Here is a 23,458-nt window from a genome sequence, read left to right as displayed (position 1 = left end):
TGAAATTGTGACTTGTGGATTTACACAAAATAAGGGTTTTATGACAAATTGTCCCTAACATTGATCCAACTCCTCATTTTGGTCCATGAGTTTCAAAAATTGATAAATATGGTCTCTAACTTTCACTACGCACATCAATGTACTCATTCCGTTAGAATTTCATCCATATTTTTCGTTTGTGTGCTGATGTGGTCCCATTAATCCAATCATATGGCTCCATGTGGATTAAGTATAAGAAACTATTATTTTTAAGAGTGAACCAATGAACTAGTATTCTGCTCTGGTATTTTTCTCGCATCTCACAACCCCAATTTGAAAAAAAATTCATTCTAAATTCAATAAAACCGAATCCAAATTCAACTCAAATTTGATAGGATTATAATCGACTAGAGAGAATGAGGAGTGAGTTCAGGAGGCTAAATACTCTAGTGGTGTGTGCTTTCCTTTTCTTTTTGAGCATACCCTGATGAAAACGACGATGACTTTTTTTCTTTTATTTTTGATTTTTAGTTTCTTATTTCACTTTTAGTTTTAAATCTTAAAAAAAAAAAATGTTTCTTGTAGTTAATCCACGTGGCACCATATGCTTAGATTAATGGGACAAAAATATTGATGAAACTTTAACAGAATGATTAAATTGACGTGCAGGTATTGAAAGTCAGGGATCAAATTTATCTATTTTTGAAACTCAAGGACCAAAGTGAGGAGTTGGATCAATGTCAAGGACCATTTGCGATAAAAACCCTTATTTTGTGTAATCCATGTGTCACCATTTCATTGAATTTGTGGGTTCCCCATACAAACTAACAGAATAGTTGACGGAATCTTAACGGAATGACCAAATTGGTGTGCTGTAGTGAATGTTAGAGACGACATTGATTGATTTTGAAAGTGAGAGACCAAAATAATGAATTTGATTAATCTCAGGAACCATTTGTGATAAAAACCCTTTTAACAATTTTGAAATAAGTAAAATGTGGATTGACAAAGTAAGGGGTGGACTAGATCTCACGATGATTAAGATTTTTTTGGTCAAGCCATTGTGTCAGTCAAACCCTCCTCACTTGTGGTGAGAATTCAAGACTAACACTTTGTTCCTTCTTTATCTCTCGTCCAGTGAGAGCTATTCTCACCTCCGGTGTGAGTGCCTTTCGTTTTCGACTCTTTGCTTCGCCACCGGCCTTAGCTATGGCCAAGGTCGGTGGCAATTCTTGGTTTTCCTTCTGTTTGCTTTTTTTCCCTTGTGCTTACTGTTTTTGGGCGAAAGCCCTGCCCAATTTTCATTCCCGTACCAACCTACCCTTCAAGCTCTCTTCGTTCTGCCACTTTTTGTGCCTATAATTTCACCATCTTGACCCCAGAATCCAGATCACCCGTTTCTTCCATCTCATTCGATCCTTTTCTCTCTACCATCTTCAACAATAGGCTATGTTATTTTTCCACAAATCCTCACTTCGATTCGGCTTCCTTTTACCACGATTTGTCGCGTTTCTACGGGAGGGTATGTACAGCTTTGGTTTGGGTGTTCGCACCACCACCCTTGCTGGCGTTATCACTCGTGAGATCTTTGTTCCCACGAGCTTCCTCTGTTCCTTGGCGTGGATCGTTTTGGTGGTGTGTGGAAGATGGTGTGGGCTTTTTCTTCCTCAAGTGTAGGATTCAGGATGGTGAGATGGCAGGCGCTGGTGCTAGGCGTTGGCTTCAGTTTGACATGTGGAATTTTGACGGCGGGTGGAGAAGCTACATTAGCTGTTTTTGCTTAGGTTTTTTTGTTTTGTGGCTTGTGTGTACTGGGCTACTTTGTTTACTTTGGGCTTGGTTAGGTGTGTTTTGGCCTTTGTTGTGTGTGTTTATGGGGTCCATTTTGTCTGTTGCACTTAGTTGTTTTGAGCCTCTTTGTTTGTAATGTTTTTTTTTAATAATATATTTACCCTTTCACTAAAAAAAATGAAAAAAACCCCTCCTCGCTATACATAGTTTGTAATTTAGTGTAATAAGCTTGTACTAAAAATCTGTCGATTGACAAACAACATAGTTGTAAATTTGACATCCAAAAGATCAACAAAATGGCACACACAAGAAAGTCATGTATATTGAATCATCCTTGGCCTCCATAGATGTTCACCCTATCCAAGCCATCATCTTGTGGAGTCCAAATTGTTGGATCGACGTGTCGACATGACTGTAGACCAATGTATTATGCATACATATATGTTCTCTAAAAAACCTGTATACATATGTTTTTTTTTTTTTAAGTCTAGAGGGGTTTGAATTCGGACACTTACTATTCCAATTGGTAATCAACCAGTGTCATCCTCACATTTACAATAAGGCCTTGTTTAGCAGGTCGTATAAGTTACTAAAAAAGACTAATAATACGGACTCATTTGTTTAGCACCATCCCGTATTAAATTAGACTGAATTAATTTAATACGATCCACTTGTTTTATACAATATACACCCGAGTAATAAAACCGTTCAAAAGACCCGGATTATGGGTCGGGTTCTTTTTGCTCTCTCTCACTCGAACTGGCCTCTATTTCTCTCGCGCGAAAAGGCCCGTCTCCTTCTCTCGCCGGCTCTCTTCTCCCCGTTTTCTTCTCTCGCCGGCTCTGTTCTCTCTTCATCTTCGCTCTGTGTCTGATAATTGGAGACGCCCACAAAGACAGAAAGACCAGTTGCACCGACCACTGCTTCTCTCTCGTCTTACAACATTCGAATCATTAGTTGGTGATATTTGGGAGATTTGGTCATTTGGGTGTTTGAACTTAAGTGGGATTTAGGTTAGCTTCTTGCTGCTTTTTGTGATTTGGGTATTTTTCAACTGGGTTTTAGAATGTTGACTGGGAATTGATGATAGGGTTTAAAGATTAGGAAATATGTCGTCTGGGCAATGTTCATTTGAAATTAGGGTTTTGTTCTAATTTTGGGGCTTTTTATTTGATTCTAATTTTGGGGTTTTGTTTTAAATTTTCTGAGTAGTTGAGAGTGGCGTTGACGCTGCTTCAGCATGGCCGACGAGTTGGCTGTCGGATCGGGTCAAACCTCCATGGCTCCTGCTTTTTATTCAATATCTAATTTTACGTTTCTGGTAAGCGGTGTCGATGGCTGTATTTTGAAGATAATATTTGAGAAATATTTAGGTTTTTTTAGATATAATAACATAATTTTTTTCTTTTTTTTTTTTAATTTTAGTACAACAATATATCTTGTAATCTATAAAACACAAGATAAATAATACGGTCATTAGTCCGATATTCGCAAAAAATGACCGATTAATTTAGTCAGTAGTATCCGATGATTATTTATCATATTCGACAGAAATAATCAATACAGTTCGAGCTGTCAAACAGAACCTAATTGGTTTGCGAATAAATAGCATCTGCAAGATGATGGTAGATGATGGCTCGTCTTACAATTATGCACTTTGTTTAGTCAGTTTAAAAGTTGGATTAGGTGAATAATTAATTAATCAATGCAAGAGAAGTAAATAAATAATTAGCTGATAACTGAAGTGAAGGAGTTAAAAGAACAGTTGAAGATGAATTTAAGGACAAACAAGAACCCAAAAAATCAATCGATGGATTTGGCCAAATTCCCCATCACACCAGATAATGGCAAACCCATTCCCAACCGAACAAGTGTGATATTGACACATTGGCCTCTACATCGATCGATTACATATTTCTTAATTTACTTATTTTGTGAAGGACTTGTATAGAATAAGTTCAATATTGTCGTAACGTTCTCGTGCCATAATAGAATATGATAGAAAATTTTATTTTTACATGATTTATTGGACCAAGATGCTATGTAACCATATGGCGGTGAAATCCGTCTAAAGAAAAATATTTAACATTTTGTGTTGGTGATGGTTTTGTTTGAAGGGGATGATTTTCACACTTTTTTTAGCTTCTCACATATGCATCTTAATTTTTTGTCATCAAAGAATACATTAAATGAAAACAATAGATATGTTTGTATTAGACCTGGCAATTTATTACACGACCCGTTAACACGACACGTAAACGACACGAAAATAACGGGTTTCGGGTCAACATGATAACTAATCGGGTCATTATCGGATCACACGATAATAACCCGTTAATAACGGGTCCTTAACAGGTTTACACGAGAGTGACACGCGGGTAACCTATTTCGACACGATAAGAAAAATGTTATTTTGATGATTTTAATTTTTTAAACTACTAAAAAAAACTTACTATAAAATGCAATAGATATAATGAATATGTATATATTGTTTATTAATTATTATTCTATATAAATTTTAAAATTTAAGTTTTATTTATTTATTTATTTTTATAGTATATTATAGGCAAAGATTGAGATTAAAAATCATAAAACACATTAAAAATAAAAATATCAAGTAATTTAAAAATACCAAAAACATAAAAAAAATTATAATAATTAATTTCCCGCCTAATATTTCAAGAGTTTCATCCATTTCCCACCTAATGTTTGGGAAATTTTGCAACCTATATCCATCCATTTCCCGCCTAATGTTTAACCCAAAGAAAAAAAATAACTAGCTTTTTTTTTTTTATCTCTTATAACATTTTAACTTGAATAAAAATAAAATACGTAATAAAAAACATAAATGTAATTTTATTATTAAATATCATCACATACTAATTGAAACATAGTCTAATTAACACTTAAAATATATACATAATTAATATATTTATTCCAAGTCATCAAAACGACAAGATTCACTAACGCTTAAAGTTTATTTATATTTTCATTAAGTATAACATCAATGCGTATCCCTTCAAAATGATGAAAGTATGAATAAACTCTTAAGTGTTAGTGAATTTATCGTTTTGACGGGATACGTATCCTACAAAACTAATTTCAACAATCCAACCGTCAAACTTGTTTATACATGCTTCGAGATCGCATACTCCAAAAATTGCAAAAAACAAACATTCAGAGATGAAGTAATGAGACAAAACTTTTCAACGGTTATAAACGAAAAATCACGATTTAACGGTTATTTTAACTCTGATTTTGATGATTTTTTACAGCTACACTCCTTGACCTTATATGAATACAATGAATGAATTCGATCTTCAATTTAAAATATTTCCACTAGTGGATGCCACAAATCTTATGTTATACTTAATGAAAGTATAGATAAACTCCTAAGTGTTAATGTATCGTTTTGATGAGATACGCATCCTATGAAACTAATTTCAATGATCCAACCGTCAAACTTGTTTATACATGTTTCGAGATCGCATACACCAAAAACTGCAAAAAACAAACATTCAGAGATCAAGTAACAAGACAAAACTTTTCAACGGTTATAAATGAAAAATCACGATTTAACGGTTATTTTAACTTTGATTTTGATGATTTTTTACAGCTACACTCCTTGACCTTATATAAATACAATGAATGAATTCGATCTTCAATTTAAAATATTTACACTAGGGGATACCACAAAATCTTATGTTATACTTGATGAAAGTATAAATAAACTCTTAAGTGTTAGTGAATCTATCGTTTTGATGAGATACGCATCTTAGAAACTAATTTCAACGATCCAACTGTCAAACTTGTTTATATATGCTTCAAAATCGCATACGTCAAAAATTGCAAAAAACAAACATTCAGAGATCAAGTAATAAGACAAAACTTTTCAACGGTTATAAATGAAGAATCACGATTTAACGGTTATTTTAATTCCGATTTTGATGATTTTTTACAGCTACACTCCTTGACCCTAAACAAATTTAAAATATTTACACTAGTGGATACCACAAAATCTTATGTTATACTTGATGAAAGTATAAATAAACTCTTAAGTGTTAGTGAATCAATCGTTTTGATGTGATACGCATCCTACGAAACTAATTTCAATGATCCAACCGTCAAACTTGTTTATATATGCTTCGAGATCGCGTACGCCAAAAATTGCAAAAAACAAACATTCAGAGATCAAGTAATGAGGCAAAACTTTTCGACGGTTATAAACGAAAAATCATGATTTAACGGTTATTATAACTCCGATTTTGATGATTTTTTACAGCTACACTCCTTGACCCTAAATGAATACAATGAATGAATTCGATCTTCAATTTAAAATATTTACACTAGTGGATACCACAAAATCTTATGTTATACTTGATGAAAGTATAAATAAACTCTTAAGTGTTAGTGAATCTATCGTTTTGATGGGATACGCATCCTACGAAACTAATTTCAACGATCCAACCGTCAAACTTGTTTATATATACTTCGAGATCGCATACGCCAAAAATTGCAAAAAAACAAACATTCAGAGATCAAGTAATAAGACAAAACTTTTCGACGGTTATAAACGAAAAATTACGATTTAACGGTTATTTTAACTCCGATTTTGATGATTTTTTACAGCTGCACTCATTGACCCTATATGAATACAATGAATGAATTCGATCTTCAATTTAAAATATTTACACTAGTGGATACCATAAAATCTTATGTTATACTTGATGAAAGTATAAATAAGTGTAGATTTTTAAAACCCTCCAAATTTCATGAACAATGTTATATATTTGAGTGAAAAATTAATAATAATAAGTGTGAAAAATATAATCACTCGTAATGAAAAGCTTTACAACTTTCATTAAGAGGTCAACTCCGAAATTTAGTATGTATATACTAATTTAGTATTATGTTTTACATTTTTTTGGGTCAAATTATGTTTTTCTTTTCATTTTTATTAATTTAAAATATAATTTTCTTAACGGGTAACGGGTCGGGTCATATTACCTGATAATATTAACGGGTTGATTTCGGGTCGGGTCATATTACCCATTTACTTTAACAGGTATTACACGACACGACCCGTTAAGCTATCGGGTATGACATGAAAACGACATGAACACGAGAAACACGACACGAATGCCAGGTCTAGTTTGTATAAGAGATTAAAATATCTGTTACCATCTCATGCTTAAAAATATACACAAAATGGTAAACCATTCCGAACTGAATTAAGAGTGTGATATTGACACATTGGCCACACCAAATATCGACCATCCCCATCCACTGACCCGCTGCCAAATTGCCAGTCCATCTAGTCGAGGAGAGCAACATTTTGTATTTTATAATTCAGGCACACCATAACTCTGTCAATTATAAAATACCACAAACATGCAAGATTGCAACATATGAGAAATCTGTAAACAATTGTTTTGGGTCATTAAATAAAATTTAAATGCACAAAAATACAAACAGGTGTTCAAATATGGAAGAATAGCGAAAGAAGAAGAAAAAGGAAAGTTTGATGGTGCGTGGAGTGTGGAGTGTGGGACTCGGGACGGTGCATCCACGCAGCAATCAGTAGATTAGACTCCGGCAGCAGACAAGGATAGAGATATGTGTTATGAACTGTGAAGGATGTCTCTTTCTTCTTCTCTGTATCCTTTTTCCCTTTTTTTTTTTTTTTGTCATATTCTATGATGTTTTTTCCTTCTTTGAAATGGGAAAGAGAAGAATGTAATTTTAGCAACAAAAAAAGATGTGATTAATGTTAATTCTAAGGATGATAAATTATAATCGAGAATAATCCGGTAGAATTCGTATCTCGTTGATGGCGAATTCGTAACCAATTTATTCCCCACACCCTTGAAAATATATAGTTGTTTAAAAAAAATTATAAACGAGAATAATTTGGTGGAATTAGATGTTTATTCTTTCATAAAAAAAATCAATATTTATGCAACTATTATGTAACTAAGAAAGGTACATAAAATAGCAAATTCAATGAATAAATCAACGGAGAAATTGGTAGTTAACCAAAAGAACAATCAAGAAATGATGAGAATGATCAATGGTGATAGGCGATCATGATTAATGAAACTGGTAACGAGATGCTCTAACAATTAAATCAAGAAAAAAGGATTAGTTATTCAAAAGACATTACTTGTATTAATAAAAGTAAATTCCAATGACAAAAGTTTGATCTTTTGGGAAGAGACAAGCAAGGGTTGAAGAACAAATTATAAAATAATTATATGTAATGACAATATTAGTGTCAGGATATAAGAGGTTTCGATGAGTGCTACTGATCGAGCCCACACGGCAAAAATGTCTCCTTCACACGTACGTAACTCATCAACTTATCTCCCCTATAAGAGGACACCGATTTGTTCATTTCCCTCAAAACTATCACACAAAAACATCGCATACCAAATTTTGAGGGAGCTTTTACACACAGTTTGTCCATAACCATGGCTAAATGTCACACTAATGTTTTGCCTAAGGCTTTCTTCGTCGTTGTCTTCTCTCTCGTCACTTGTGGTTTCTTCTTCACTCTCTCAGAAGCTCAGATGGTTCCGGCCATATATGTGTTTGGAGACTCGTTAGTCGACGTTGGTAACAACGATTACCTAAAAATCTCTGTCGTCAAGGCAAATTTTCCTCATAATGGGGTTGATTATCCTGACAAAGTAGCAACTGGGAGGTTTGGCAATGGAAAAAACTCTGCAGATTTTCTTGGTAGGTTTAATATTATTTCAGTTTATAAATCATGACTAGTGACATTATGCATGTTGAGAGAACGAGAGGCACTTACGGTATGTAGTATACAATATTGTTATCCTTTGTTTGGCAGCTGAGAAAGTCGGGTTACCCACATCGCCACCATATCTGTCACTTGTTTCCAAGTCCATCAAGCAAAAAGCATCCTTCGTCAACGGAGTTAGCTTCGCCTCCGGAGGAGCTGGAATCTTCAACGGCTCAGATGAACAATATGTAAGTGAAATGTTTTCAGCACTCTTTCAAAAGAAAAATCACTCTTTCTTCAGCACTTTTAGTATATTCCGTTCCACTAAAAATGCTTTAGAACCCAATTCCTTTTTTTATATTAGTTGGGTGGGATCCATTTAACCCTACTTGTCAAAGTTAGTGAAAAGCTTTTAAAAGAAAAGTTGGGTGTTATTCTATACCAACACCTAATGTGGTTCAAAGTGAAGTCCGCAAAATCAGGAGAAATTTTTATGTAGCAGAAATATTATGATGTGGTGTTACTATTTACGTTATAATTTGAATAAAATAGTAATATTATATGGTAGTGTGCACTATAATTTTACTTTTAAACAAGAAGCTATGTCAAGAGAATCTAAATAGAAGAAATCTAATATATTTATCATTAAAAATATATCTTATTTGAATATAACAATTTATGATGTAACTTGACGTGTGAAGGACAAATAGAATAGCTTTGTCCAACGATTAATGCCTAACCTATATATATTGCTCATGTTGTCACAGCGTCAGTCGATACCTTTGTCATACCAAGTAAACTACTACTCAGAAGTGCATCAAAACATTGGGCTACAATTAGGATCCAAGGGCGCCAATGACCATCTCTCAAAATCTCTGTTTTTAGTTGTGATTGGAAGCAATGACATATTCGACTATATTAAAAAAACCAAACTCCAAAATGAATACACACCGCAGCAGTACGCGGATTTGATGGTGTCGAATCTAAAGGAACAATTACAGGTAACAAGCACGCATTATCTTAGCTCCATGTTTGCATGGTGAAACTTCTGTTGCACTTCAATGCTTAACGTGTTTCTTGCTTTGTTTGTTGTTCGGCAGAGAATACATGCTCTAGGCGCGCAAAAATTTGTAGTCATCGGGACTGGGCCGGTTGGATGCTGTCCGTCGCAAAGGAATTCAAGTACAGGAGAGTGCAATGATGGTGCAAACTCGTTGTCTGTCATGTACAAGGAAGCCCTTAAGTCCATGTTGCAGCAATTGAAACCCGCGTTGGGCATAAGCTACACCCTCTTTGACACTTACACTATCTTGACTAACATCATTCAAAACCCCGCTTCTTACGGTACTCATATGTTCATTTTCTTCTTTATAAGCGCAAACAATCTATGGCCAATCCGTCTAGCATGTGTTGTCAAACCGTCAATTTGAACATATGCGGTTCATGATAAGCTAGATATTTTCCCACCTTTGTAAGAACTAAAGGAAGAATTTGAAGTTAACTGACAAACCAAAAATTTCTCATTCGATTTCAGGATTTACAGAGGTTAAAGCTGCATGCTGTGGGATTGGGAAGCGTAATGCCAAGGGTCCATGCACACCAATTTCATCTTTGTGCTCCAACAGGAGGGACCATGTCTTCTGGGATTTTTACCATCCTACACAGGCAACTCATGGCATCATAACGGATAAACTTTTCGATGGCCCTTCAGAATACTCATCCCCAATGACTGTGAAGGAGTTAATTGCTCTATAAAAACTCGGCTGCTCGATATAATAGTCACCGTGTAACTAGAATGTCTAATAGTGTATAGATTGGCCTTCTTAGGAGGTTATACTTGGGCTAAATTCGTGTGTATTAAAGCGTGAATCAATGAAATTCTGTCTGTACCATCACAAAAGAAGCAAAGCACCATGACAGATTTCGAAAAGCAAAGAAAACGATTATATTCCAGCATCATCCGCTTCACATAATATCAAAATCGATCAATTTGAGTTATAGAAATAGGAGAAAATGTGATAAAAAAGAAGTAAATGGCCCAATGATTCAACCTTTCTCTTGAATGGAGATGGGAGATAATACGTTGTCATCCCTCGAACAGTAGAGAATGCTTCAGTCTGCATAAATTGCCAGCCACATACATTTGTTAATCTTCCTGCACTCATTCTTGGGAAAATTTTCTGTAAAGCAAAGCATAAAGTTTCTTGAAAGAAAAAAAATGGATAAAGAAACAACTTTCGGGTTTAAATAATGTATTTCTTGTTGAGAGTTGTCTCACATTAGTGAGGGACAATGTTTGCTATGTGCTTATATGATCTTGGGCTACTCCTCATATTACCAATTGGTTTTATGGTGGAACCTCAATTTTATCATGGTATCAAAGCCAGGTTGTCCATGTGTGAAGCCCAACGGCCACACGCCCTCCACGTCACTTAGTTGTTGTCCACGTGTAGGCTTGAAAATCCACCACACGCCACACATGCGGGGGGCGTATTGAGAGTTGTCCCACATTGGTGAGGGACAAGGTTTGCTATGTGCTTATATGATCTTGGGCTACTCTCTATATTGTCAATTGGTTTTATGGTGGAACCTCAATTTCATCATTTCTTATTCATGATCTTATCAGAAAAAAAACTTATGTTGCGTTTGTGAAGATCAAATGCCAGCATCTTGTCCACTACAATCTGCATTTAAATGAAGAAGAAAGAAAAAATAAAGAAAAATGTTATTCCGGTGTATAATGGTATTGCCGCATTCCATCTCATGGTTTCGTAGAGGCCGTGTTCCTCTATAATATGTCATGGTTCATTTCTGAACCACATATTCAGTTTTGGGATTAAAACCTGGTAAGAATTGCTGGCCCATAGCTGATACATTCTCATTGTACAGCACTGCAACCCTTGGGTGGTCATCATGTGAAACCAAGTAGTTTATGGTTCCACCAAGCAGACCAACACCATCTGATACAATATTGAGAACATTACACAACACTGCAACTGCTAAACTTGGACCAAGAATCATTACTTATTTGCGAGGGAGTACCTTTACCAAATTCATCCACGAGGCACAAAGACCTTTCCCGTTGTTCCTCTTGCAGTAACAAGTACTCTGCCTTTTTTAAATACTCTTAGCACTAAGAATGATGCCTAAATTACTGATTCACACACAATATGATTACAATTTAGCACACGGAAGCCTATTTGAGTCATCCCTACTTGATGCAAATCAGTCATAAGTGTTGATTTTTCGGCACTCATAAGCTTGCTTCCATTGCGCAGAATATTCTCAAAGAGAAACAGAAACTACGATTGTTATTCATATGTCAAATATCATACAAGCACAACACTAACGTGAGAAAGATACCATCTGTAAAGCTCCGTCCGCACCTTAGAAATCACGGTTCTCCAAATTCGCTTGGTTTTCTTATTGGGTATTTAATTTTGACACAGATCAACAGTAATCAACTCAAAGTTTTAAAGTACTTTTGACGTGGCATGTTTGGGTGGTAAGGTCACTCTCGTTCACACAGAAGAGAGGATTTTGCAGTCTTGTTTTACAGAGAAAAGCACCCGTCCGATAACAAAATCGTAGATACAAGGGCATCAAAGCTCAAGTATCAAGTGGGAAACTCATCCTCCAACAATATCACATCAACCACTTGAACCTGAATTAAGAACTTACTTTGAAAGAAATGGGCAATTTCTATAAAAAAAAACAGCAGAGGCATTGAAGAAAGAGAGCACCGGTACCCAACTAATCTTACAAAAAGACTTCTAAAAACTCTACAACCTACTTTTTACTTATTCTCTTTGTAGTTCAAACATTCCTTCGTATTTATAGTTCTGCTACTTCCCTTTGTAGATTGATTTTTTTGTATTAAATTCCCTTCTCAGAATAGTCCCTATACTTGCAACAACTGGCCTGACATGCATTTAAAGTTGCCCAAATAGGTTTAAACTTTGCCCAATATCTTGGATTTATCATTTACTTTCAAGTTTTTATCCTTTCATGTTATTTAATGTCCTTTTGGTTAACATTTCATAAGTATTCGCAAGCACTTTTCTTTTAGTTTTCACTTATTCTTTACTCGGCTTCCTGTCTTTACTTTCTTACAAGGATTGCAAACTGGTTTGGATCATCTCTGATCAGTTTGTGGTCAGTGTGTTGGCATTCTATACAAAAAAAAATATAAATAAATAAAGTCATTATCGTCAGGCATGAAAAAGAACTTAAATATGGACTTAACCCCTCCATAAGAACAATCTTTGATAAGAAGGTCAGTTTACTTGTGGCGAAAGCAAATGACCTATTTGACAAACAATCTATTGTTCTTGGCCAACAGTGGCACGTCTAAAATCAACCAATTTTGTAAGAGAGCTTAAGAGCTTATCCAAAGCTTTGCTAAGGCACCTTCAATTAACAAGAGTTCATCACTCACGCAGGAAAAGTTGTGTGCAAATCCCACAACCAACACTTACTATGTGCGACATGAAAACAACTAAAGCTACCCGAAAAAAAAAGAATTTTTTTTTTTATATAGTCAATATGTGTATATTTGCAATGAATTTCTACATTAGAGGCATAACAAATGGCTATCTATGTGAAAGAGAACAAAAAATCAGCAAGAGGCGACCATAGAACAAACTTAAGTTCAATATCGACTACAACATTCTGTATGGTATTTGCACAAAAACACTCCAATGATTCTGCACAAAGATCCTAATAAGAAAATGTCCTTGTTACATAAATTGTCACTAGCTTCATTAACCTTGTCTATCTTAAATAATCATTTATTTGTCACAAGTCACAACCACCTGAAGAATGTGCAAGAGAATAGATGCTTGGAAAGAAGTTCCAATATTTCATATCTAGAGAAAATATTGAGAGCATGTAGAACTTGAATGAATGATGGAAACACATCCCCATAAACACAGATTACGTTTATATAATCTAATTTTTTAACCAATTTTTTTTTCAATTAATAATATAGCTAACTCATTCAATTATTCTTATGTCATAGTTGATCAAAGATAAGATTTGATCAACTTTATTTTGAAAAACTTTTTTCTACATAGACAAATGTAACTGGTATAGTTAACAAAATTTTATAAGCAAAGACTTAAAAACTCAAAATCTATAAACTTCTTATTTGAACAGGCACAAAGAATGTAATATTAAATTATATATATATATATATATATATATTAAAAAATTGAGGACCTCTCCTGAGTAGGGGCCCTAGACGGCCCCCCTACTCTGACTACCCTCAGGACCGACTCTGAATTAGGTACTAGAGATGATATACCTAGCTCCAATACTTTAAATTATTGTCTATTTCCACTAGAAGAATGTGTTAATTTACTCCTCAATTATTATCATACAGTTTAATGCATAAACCCTCTTCAATTCAAATAATTTTATATGTATGATCTTTATATAGGATTTGTTGATGTACGAAACCGAGTGGACTTCGGGTCAATGTAAGACAGGGGTGTTAGGATCTTCGCGAGAGCCTTCCAGTCAAGAGTAGCTAGAAGAAGCAACGTGCAAGGAAGGTAGAATAAGTATCAAAGGTCACTGGTGTGGTACCAGACTAAGAGCTTCTGTTGCTTAAGCTAGTAAAGTATGTTTAAGGCGCCTCATGGGTGAGTTTAGAGATAATAAGTGTTTAAGTAGTAATGATGATTAAACATTTGAAAGGAGTAGAGGTTAACCTTTTATAGAGGCAAGGTTGGAGGAGAATTCTTAAAATTGGCCAATGTGGGATAGAATGCACTTAATGTGGTGCCGCCACTTGTCATATTGTGATTGGCCTTCAAGTTGGAGCGAAATATCGCATTGGTTTGGGGATAGCTAATGGGTAATTGAAATGTGTCGTGGCTCTCACTTGTTGTGACGTTGTTTCATGTGATTCGACATGGGTGCCAAAGCACGTACTCTTAGGTGGGTTCAAGGTGCTTTGTAGTTGACCTGGTACTTAGTAGTTTCGAGATCAATATAATATGGTAATAACAATATTAAAAATGGATTGTTTCAATTATAAAATTTATATGTTGAAGATCCATTATTCTTAAAGAGTGGAATATGTGCATTCCCTTATAAGAAAATGCAAGTTTTATTCTTACTGATATTAGTTTGAAGCAGGGGTGGGTTCATAGGGACCCTCAAGAGGTCGGAGAAACAGTTGGTGAAGTTCTTAGGGACCTTTCCAATGTCTGACATGAGACTCTTTTATTCCCACTAAGTGTTCGCTGAAATAAATATTTTGCATATCCCGATAGCACTCGTTATAATGTGTTGGCATTATTCAGTAGGGGGTCTCAACAAAACTCACTAGGATCACTTGACAACACTCCTCATATGTAAGTATGCAAGCAACATAGCTTGGCAAAGGACGATATGCACATCAAGTGCTCGATGAAATGCCCTCACGATTAAATTTTGATACCGTCACTGGTTTGAAGTACTTATTGCTTTCTATTAGTGTATAATAAGAGCAAACTTGATATAAGTCCAATTTTGGGAGTTATTATTGGATTTAGCCCACTTTGTTGGATTTAGTCCACTTTGTTGGATTAGGTCCACTCGTTGATTATCCATATCAGCTTATTTTTATTATCTTTTTATTAGATTGTGACAAATGTTATTCCATATTTATATGATTAATATTTACGTAATTTTAGGATTAAATATAAGAATTAAATTGTTTCTCCTTCTTCCTACTCCTAATTCGTTTCTCAATTGTTTTTCTACCCATTCGTAAGTTAACCGTGTCTACTAATGTGTTATAGGTACTATATATATCAACGTATATACTAGTATGGATTTATAAATATATGAAAGATGAAATTTTTCTAAACTATTTTGTGGATGATGGATAGATTAATAGTTTTATTTATTTTCGTATTATCACAAATTAAGTGTATTTTATCAATTTATATAGTGTAGGTATTATATACGATGACATACATATTTTCTTTTAACCATCCATGAAAATTTGTTATCCATGAAAATGATTAAATTGATTAAATTGTCATATTTAAATATTTGAATTAAAAATTTGAGTATAAATGCAGAAATCAAGAAATTTAATTAAAGTTGAAAAATAAAAACCTGGAACAAGTTCAATAAACAGTTCAATTTTTTTGTACTTTATCAAAGGATTCCTTTTTAATAATAATGGCATTCTTTATTTTATAATTCAGGTGCACATATCTCTAGCAATTATACAAAGTGGAAATGCAAGATTGCAACATATGAGAAATCTGTAAACAACTGTTTTGGGTCGGCAAATAAAACTGAAAATGCACAAAAATACAAACAAGTGTTCAAATATGGAAGAACAGAGAAAGAAGAAAAGGCAAAGTTTGATGGTGCGTGGAGTGTGGGACTCGGGACGGTGCATCCACGTAGCAATCAGTAGATTAGACTCCGGCAGCAGACAGGGATAGAGATATGTGTTATGAACTGTGAATGATGTCTCTTTCTTCTTCTCTATATCCTTTTTTGTGTTCATATTCTATGATGTTTTTTACTTCCTTTTTTGCTTCTTTGTAACTGGAAAGAGAAAAACGTAACATTAACAACAAAAAATCAAATTAGTTATTCAAAATATGAGATTAATGTTAATCCAAGGATGCTAAATTATAATCGAGAATAATGCAGTGGAATTCATATCTCGTGAATGACAAATTTGTAAACTGATTTATTTTCTATTCTTTGTAAATATATAGTTGTTTCCAAAAAAATTATAATCAAGGATAATTTGGTGGAATAAAATGTTTATTCATTGGGGAAAACTCAATATTTATGCAAGACTTATGTAACCAAGAAAAGTGAACTAACAAAATCAATGAATATATCAACGGAGAAATTAGTAGTTAACCAAAAGAATAATTAAGCAAAGATATTGAGCATGATGAACGGTGACAAGCGAAAGATGGTCGGAGCATATGATCAATGAAATTGGCAACGGTATACTCTAACAATTAAAACTAGAAAAAAGAATTAGTTATTCAAAAAAGAAAAAACAAAGACCTTTTGTATTAACAAAGGTAAATTCCTATGACAAAAGATTGATATTTTGGGAAGAGACAAACAAGGGTTGAGGAACAAATTATAGAATAATTATGGTAATGACAATATTAGTGTCAGGAGAGGAGGTTTCAGATGAGTGCTACTGCTCGAGCCCACATGGCAAAAATGTCTCCTTTTCATACGTACGCTCATCAACTTATCTCCCTCTATAAGAGAACATCCACTTGTTCATCTCCCTCAAAACTATTACACAAAAACATCAAATTTGGAGGCCTCTTTCTAGACACGGGTTGTCCATAAACATGGCTAAATGTTACACTAATGTTTTGCCTAAGGCTTTCTTCGTCATCGTCTTCTCTCTCTTCACTTCTAGTTTCCTCGTCACTCTCTCGGAGGCTCAGATGGTTCCGCCATATACGTGTTCGGAGACTCGTTAGTCGACGTTGGTAACAACGATTACCTAAAAATCTCTGTTTTCAAGGCAGATTTTCCTCATAATGGAGTTGATTATCCTGGCCAAGTAGCAACTGGGAGGTGGGGTAATGGAAAAAATTCTGCAGATTTTCTTGGTAGGTTTAATATTTCAGTTATGAAATCATGACAAACTGACATTATACATGTTGAGAGAACGAGAAGCATTTACGCTACGTAGTATATAATCTTGTCATCTTTTGGTTGGCAGCTGAGAAAGTAGGGTTACCAACATCGCCACCGTATTTGTCACTTGTATCCAAGTCCAACAAGCGAAAAGCATCCTTCGTCAACGGAGTTAGCTTTGCCTCCGGAGGAGCTGGAATCTTCAACGGCTCAGATGAACAATATGTAAGCGAAATGTTTTCAGCATCCTTTCAAAAGAAAAATAAGAGTGTTTTTTAAGAACCCAAATCTTTTATTTTATATTAGGTGGGTGGGATCCATGTAACCCTACTAATGAAAGTTAGTGAAAACCCTTCACAAGAAAACTTGGGTGTTATTCTATACCACCTTCTTATGTAGTTCAAAGTGAAGTCCGCAAAATGTTGGCCACCCATCCTAATTTCAAAATCAGGAGAAAGTTTTGTGTAGTGAAAATACTGTCACGTAATATAACTCTTTTACATTTTATAATAATTTGAATGAAATTGTAATACTATGTGGTAGTGTGTACTATGTAATCTTACTTCTAAACAAGAAATTATGTTAAGAAGACCTAAATAGGAGAAATCTAAAATGTCACTAGAAATATATCTCAGTATCACGTGCCTAGACGTGTGAAGGACAAATAGAATAGCTTTGTCCGACGATTTATGTCTGACGTGTATTGCTCTTTGTTGTCAGCGTCAGGCGATACCTTTGTCATACCAAGTAAACTACTACTCAGAAGTGCATCAAAACATTGGGCTACAACTAGGCTCCAAGGGCGCCAAGGACCATCTTTCAAAATCTCTGTTTCTCATTGTGATTGGAAGCAATGACATCTTCGGCTACTTTAGAAATTCCCAACTCCAAAATGAATACACGCTGCAGCAGTATGCCGATTTGATGGTATCGAATCTAGAGGAACAATTACAGGTATCAAGCACACATTACCTTAGCTCCATGCTTGCATAGTGAAACTTCAGTTGCACTTCAATGCTTAACGTGCTTCGTTCTTTGTTGTTTGGCAGAGAATGCATGCTCTAGGCGCGCAGAAATTTGTAGTTATAGGGACTGGGCCAGTTGGCTGCTGTCCGGCGCAAAGGAATTCAAGTACAGGAGAGTGCAATCATGTTGAAAACTCGATGTCCGTCATGTACAATGAAGCCCTTAAGTCCATGTTGCAGCAATTGAAACCGGCGTTGGGCATAAGCTACACCCTCTTCGACACTTACACTGTCTTGACTAACATCGTTCAAAACGGAGCTTCTTATGGTACTCATATGTTCTTTTCCTTCTTTACAAGAGGAAACAATCTATGCCCAATCCGTCAAGCATGTGTTGTCAAACCGTCAATTTGAACATATGCAGATCATGATAAGCTATATATTTTCCCACGTTTGTAAGAACTAAAGGAAGAATTTGAAGTTAACTGACAAACCAAAAATTTTGTAATCGATTTCAGGATTTACAGAGGTTAGAGCTGCATGCTGTGGGATGGGGAAGCTTAACGCCGAGTTTCCTTGCACGCCAGTTTCATACTTGTGCTCCAACAGGAGGAACCATGTATTCTGGGATTTTTACCATCCTACACAGGCAACTCATGGCATCATAACGGATAAACTTTTCGATGGCCCTTCAAAATACTCATCCCCAATGACTGTGAAGGAGTTAATTGCTCAATAAAAACTCGGGCCACAAACGAAAGACACCATCTTCTCGATATAATAGTCACCGTGTAACTAGCATGTCTAATACTGTATAAATTGGCCTTCTTAGGAGGTTATACTTGGGATAATTAAGTTCATGTGCATTAAAGAGTGAATCAATGAAATTCTATCTGTACCATCACAAAAGAAGCAAAGCATCATGACAGATTTTGAAAAGCAAAGGAAACGATTATATTCCAGCATCATCCGCTTCACATGATAAAAGAAGTATCTGGCCAATGATTCAACCTTACTCTTGAATGGAGATGGAAAATACGTTCTCACCCATCGAACAGCAGAGAATGCTTCAGTCTGCGTAATTGCCAGACAGATACATCCGTTAATCTTTCTGCATTCATTCTCGGGAAAATTTTTTGCAAAGCGACGCAGAAAATGGATAAAGAAACAACTTTCGGGTTTAAATACTGTATTTCTGATGAAAACATAATACGGACGGACATCACTGAGAACTATCTAAACCATTAAAGCCATTAACTACGTTCCACTAGTCAGAACGTCTAATCAGAACAAACTCACATTAATTTCAGATCGTACCTGCAGAAGAACTCGTGATGATTGAGTTCGAACTTTTGATCTTCTGTTCTCTATGTTCCTCACATTTCTTGCTCATAAGGCTATTTCCAACCGAAGGCCGAGGAGAGGGTTAAGCCTTTTTGTCTTCAAAGAAATTAATATTTTAATGAACAGTACATAACCATATTTCTTACCATCTCCAACCGAGGGTCAAAGGGCCATATGACTCGTTTTAGCTCTGTCACAAAAAACCGTCTCCAATTGAGGGCTAAAGGGCTATGGTATGGAATGTGAAGAATTGAAATAAAATAGTATGAAATGGTGAAACATATGTGAGTAATGGTGTAGGAAAAAAATAAAAAAAATAAAAAAATAAAAAGTCCAAAAAATGAAAAGAAAAGTGGGCTGGGCATAAAAATACAAAAAATGGGCTGGGACAAAAAAAAAAAACCTAAGCCCTAAACCTTAAAGTGGGTTGGACAAATAGAAAAGAACAATAAATATATATATATATATATATATATATATATATGAAATTGGGCTAGACAGCGGGCTGGCTGGCTCATTTGGGTCAGCCGGTTGGCCCTTTGACCATTTTTTGTCTAGTGGGGCTCACGAACCCTTTGGCCTTACCCTCGGTAGGAAACGGTTTTCGGGCTATTTTCAGCCCTTTGGCCCTCTGGACCCTTCGGTTTGCAAACCAAATGATGTGTCACCAATAAAAAATAAGCACGTTAATTAACGCTTAAGTAATAATCCAATCCTCAATATCTACATAATTTGGTTTACAAAATTCAGTTTAGAAATTTAGTTTTTCTAGCATTATCCGTCTCTATAACATTTAATTATAATCAAATGTATTTAGTCCAAAACTAATATTTGTCCAACTTATATATCAAGACATATATATATATATATATATATATATATATGAAATATAGTTTGCACTCACTCACATTTAAGAGTAAAACTCTTACATTCTCCCATGAGTGTGATCAAGCTATTCATATATGTTATATTAACAAAGGTGATCCCTTATTGATATTAGAATAGTATGACTTCCGCAACTAATTATAATGATTCACTAGGCACTTGATGCAAGCTACATGCATTTGTATTCTAAAATCACAAACCAATCTCATCAATTATAAGGTTATAAACTAAAGAACCTAAAAAGGAAGTTTGTTAGTACATTACAGCTCCCACATATCTTTGATCCCATGAAGTTAAATAACATACTTCATATTATTACTTTGCAAAGATTAACATAATTGGGAAAACAACTCATAAAAAAACTTCACTTTTTTGTTTACAAGAGAATAATGTGAGATTGAATCAAAACAACATAATACTTATAACATGGATTTGAATCAAATGAGACCTGTGACGTGCAAGACTTTTGTCCACGGATGAGCCACCATATCAAAAGTGCCAATGTGTTCAATCTGAATAACATCATCTCTAACATTTTCTTGAACTTTGAGATACTTGATGTCCATAAGCCTCGAAGCATCCGATATTCTATTGTTTTTGGTAAATAACACAGCCCACATATTGTCACAATAAATCTTCAATTGCCTTTCCTTTCAACACTTCCAACAACTTTTATATGCATAATCAAGTTCTTCATCCAGACACCTTGCCTCATGGTTTCGAAACACCCTATGTCTTTAGATTCCATTGTGGAACAGCCATTATGCTTTGCTTTTTGCTTCTCCATGGAACTGAACCACCAGCAAGTATAATAACATATCCACTTGTCCGACGTTCTATAGCCTCCTAGTTCAACATATGAATAACAAATCAACTCCAAACTACCTAGATGGTGGTATACCAACACATAGGACTAAGTTTTCTTCAGGTATCTCAACACTGTTTTACCAGCATTCCAATGTTGAATACCAGGATTTGCTTGAGACCTTCTCAGAACACTAACTACAAATGCCAAGTCAGGGTTGTCCACGCTTGTGCATACATTACTCCCCCTACCAAGGAAGTATATGGCTTGTTTTTCATAGCCTCAACTCCAAAATCAATCATTGAAAGTTGGTTTAATGAGAGCTTATCACCTTTAGCTATAGGAAAATCACTACCACTATTGTGGTCTGTGGGACCAAGATTTTCCAGGATCAGAGTAAGGCGGATCAGGATATGTGTACCTTAGAAGTCCAGTCATGAACCTCAACAGTCTCCGCTACAATTAGGAGCATTTTTCCCACAAGACTTTTGCTAACTGAATAGGTTTTAACGACACATCTATTTTGAGCTGGTAATATCCTTGTGTGCGTTTTACTTGCATCCTAAATGCATTTAGTTTTGAATTAAGTGAAACTTCTCATCTTTCTCCTTAGACTGAGCTTTTATACCATTTTGGGTTTTACCATAGTAAGGTTTTGTAAGTATTACTATATATGCATTCTTTTGTATGTTTTGAGACTTACATTCGCTCAATGTGCCAACGACCTCATTAATTGTACTTACTTCATCGTTGAAGACCTAATGCGTCATTTACTTAAGTATTTGCACATTGAATGAGGAGTTTTGCAATCCCAACTTCATTACGAATGTGATTGTGTAAATCCTTATTTAGATTCTACAATATCCTTTAAATAGTTTTCTGATTGTAGTATATTACTTGAAAGACAACCGTTCCCCCTTTATCGTTACTATAAATAAAGGCACAATGAAGTGAAAAATCATATCACATAATCAACCGAAGTCTCTCTTTTCTCTCTACTTGCCCCTTATCTCCATCTCTCTATAATTCCGCAGTTAAATAGGCCTACAACAAACACAAGTTTATATTTTAAAAATTGAGGATGCAGGAGAACTAAAAAGAAAATTTCTCCAATGGCATTTTGGTAACCAAACATATTTTGATTCCCGACAGTTAGCAAACGGTTTGATGAGATTGTTAAATTTCGATTCCTGCTTATCCCAAATTCTTACTTACTCCGATTGATCGTTTTCCGATTTCTTCCTATTTCGATTCGTAGTTAGTAAACAGGCCCAAGAGTTTTAAACCCACAAGATTTGTATTGGGTATTGATAGCCGAAACCCAAAATTTTGATGGGTAGACTCGTCATTTCCTTCATGCTAGGGTTTCATCCTCCGTGCCTATAAATAACATTCCAATAAACGTTAGCTCATAAAACAATTCGCCTCAGTTTATCCGTCTTCCTCTTTCTTCAGGCTCGACTGTTTTTCTCTCAATTAATTTTTGTAGTCTTTTTCTTTCGTTTTAGATCTTTGTCTGTTTGTTATTATCGAAAAGTTTTGTTTGAATTTTTGTGCGAGAAGTGCTTCCCGTAGAAGTAGAAGCCAATTTGCAGAGCAAGGGCGTCTAATATAAAAATGGCGCAAATTGCATTGAAGGTTGGCGATAATAACAAGCGATTCTCCGTGCCTGTCAAATTTTTGGTTTTGATTTTGGCCTCGAACAAGTCGCAACATTCATTCGTACAAACCCACTTTATTTTATTTATTTTATTTTTTATTTTTGTACTTTAATTATGTAAATCATCTGTTTCGTGTTTTGTTGGAATCTCGGGTTTTTTATTCCATTGTTAGTTTATTATATTTTTCATCATCCAAATTTTGAAATCGCTGAATGATCGGTACTGGGTTTTTCTCTAAATAGAAGAAACAAATTTTATTTTATATTTTTTATATTATTTTGCCATTGGATATATTTATAAATTGCCAAAATCAAGTCTTCGACTCCTTAAATCTGATGCGGGTATTTATCAAATGATAAAGCAAAACCTAATAATTTGTTTTCACTTTGATGAATTTGTCTGTGTAATTCGATGTCTGTCTAGTTGTCAAATCTTTGGCATCATTTCTGTTTACACTCTTCAAAATTTATATTAATTTGGTTTTTTTTAATATGTTGATATTTGTTATAAATACGGAAAAATAGAGAGAATTGGGGATTATGGTGGAACAAATGAATTTATTATTGTTTTCTTGACTTGCGACAGACAGGAGAAATGGATCAGGATCTAAGGATGAGGATGCTCCTAATCAAGGGATACGTGGGCAGTT

At 34.9% G+C, this 23,458-nt stretch overlaps 1 protein-coding gene, 1 non-coding gene and 1 pseudogene across 2 annotated transcripts; all 3 read left to right on the top strand.

The window, feature by feature from the left end:
• Positions 1-8,066: 8,066 nt before the first annotated feature.
• Positions 8,067-10,391, top strand: LOC103951379 (GDSL esterase/lipase At5g55050-like). The gene is made up of 5 exons (XM_009362737.2): positions 8,067-8,508; positions 8,624-8,763; positions 9,283-9,516; positions 9,616-9,859; positions 10,050-10,391. The coding sequence occupies exons 1-5, from the start codon at positions 8,241-8,243 to the stop codon at positions 10,268-10,270; spliced, it is 1,107 nt and encodes a 368-aa protein (XP_009361012.2). The 5' UTR covers positions 8,067-8,240; the 3' UTR covers positions 10,271-10,391.
• Positions 10,392-16,809: 6,418 nt separating this feature from the next.
• Positions 16,810-19,022, top strand: LOC103951378 (annotated as a pseudogene).
• A 3,720-nt stretch (positions 19,023-22,742) lies between these two features.
• On the top strand, positions 22,743-22,865 carry LOC125472200. Its single transcript, XR_007254125.1, has one exon. It is a non-coding gene; the product is annotated as a small nucleolar RNA snoR86 (small nucleolar RNA).
• Positions 22,866-23,458: the final 593 nt, after the last annotated feature.

This window comes from the organism of the source record quoted next, unplaced genomic scaffold (assembly GCF_019419815.1).
Source record: "Pyrus x bretschneideri cultivar Hongxiangsu unplaced genomic scaffold, Pyrus_bretschneideri_v1 Contig66, whole genome shotgun sequence".
Classification (NCBI taxonomy): domain Eukaryota; kingdom Viridiplantae; phylum Streptophyta; class Magnoliopsida; order Rosales; family Rosaceae; genus Pyrus; species Pyrus x bretschneideri.
This window is presented reverse-complemented; position numbering and strand designations above follow the sequence as displayed.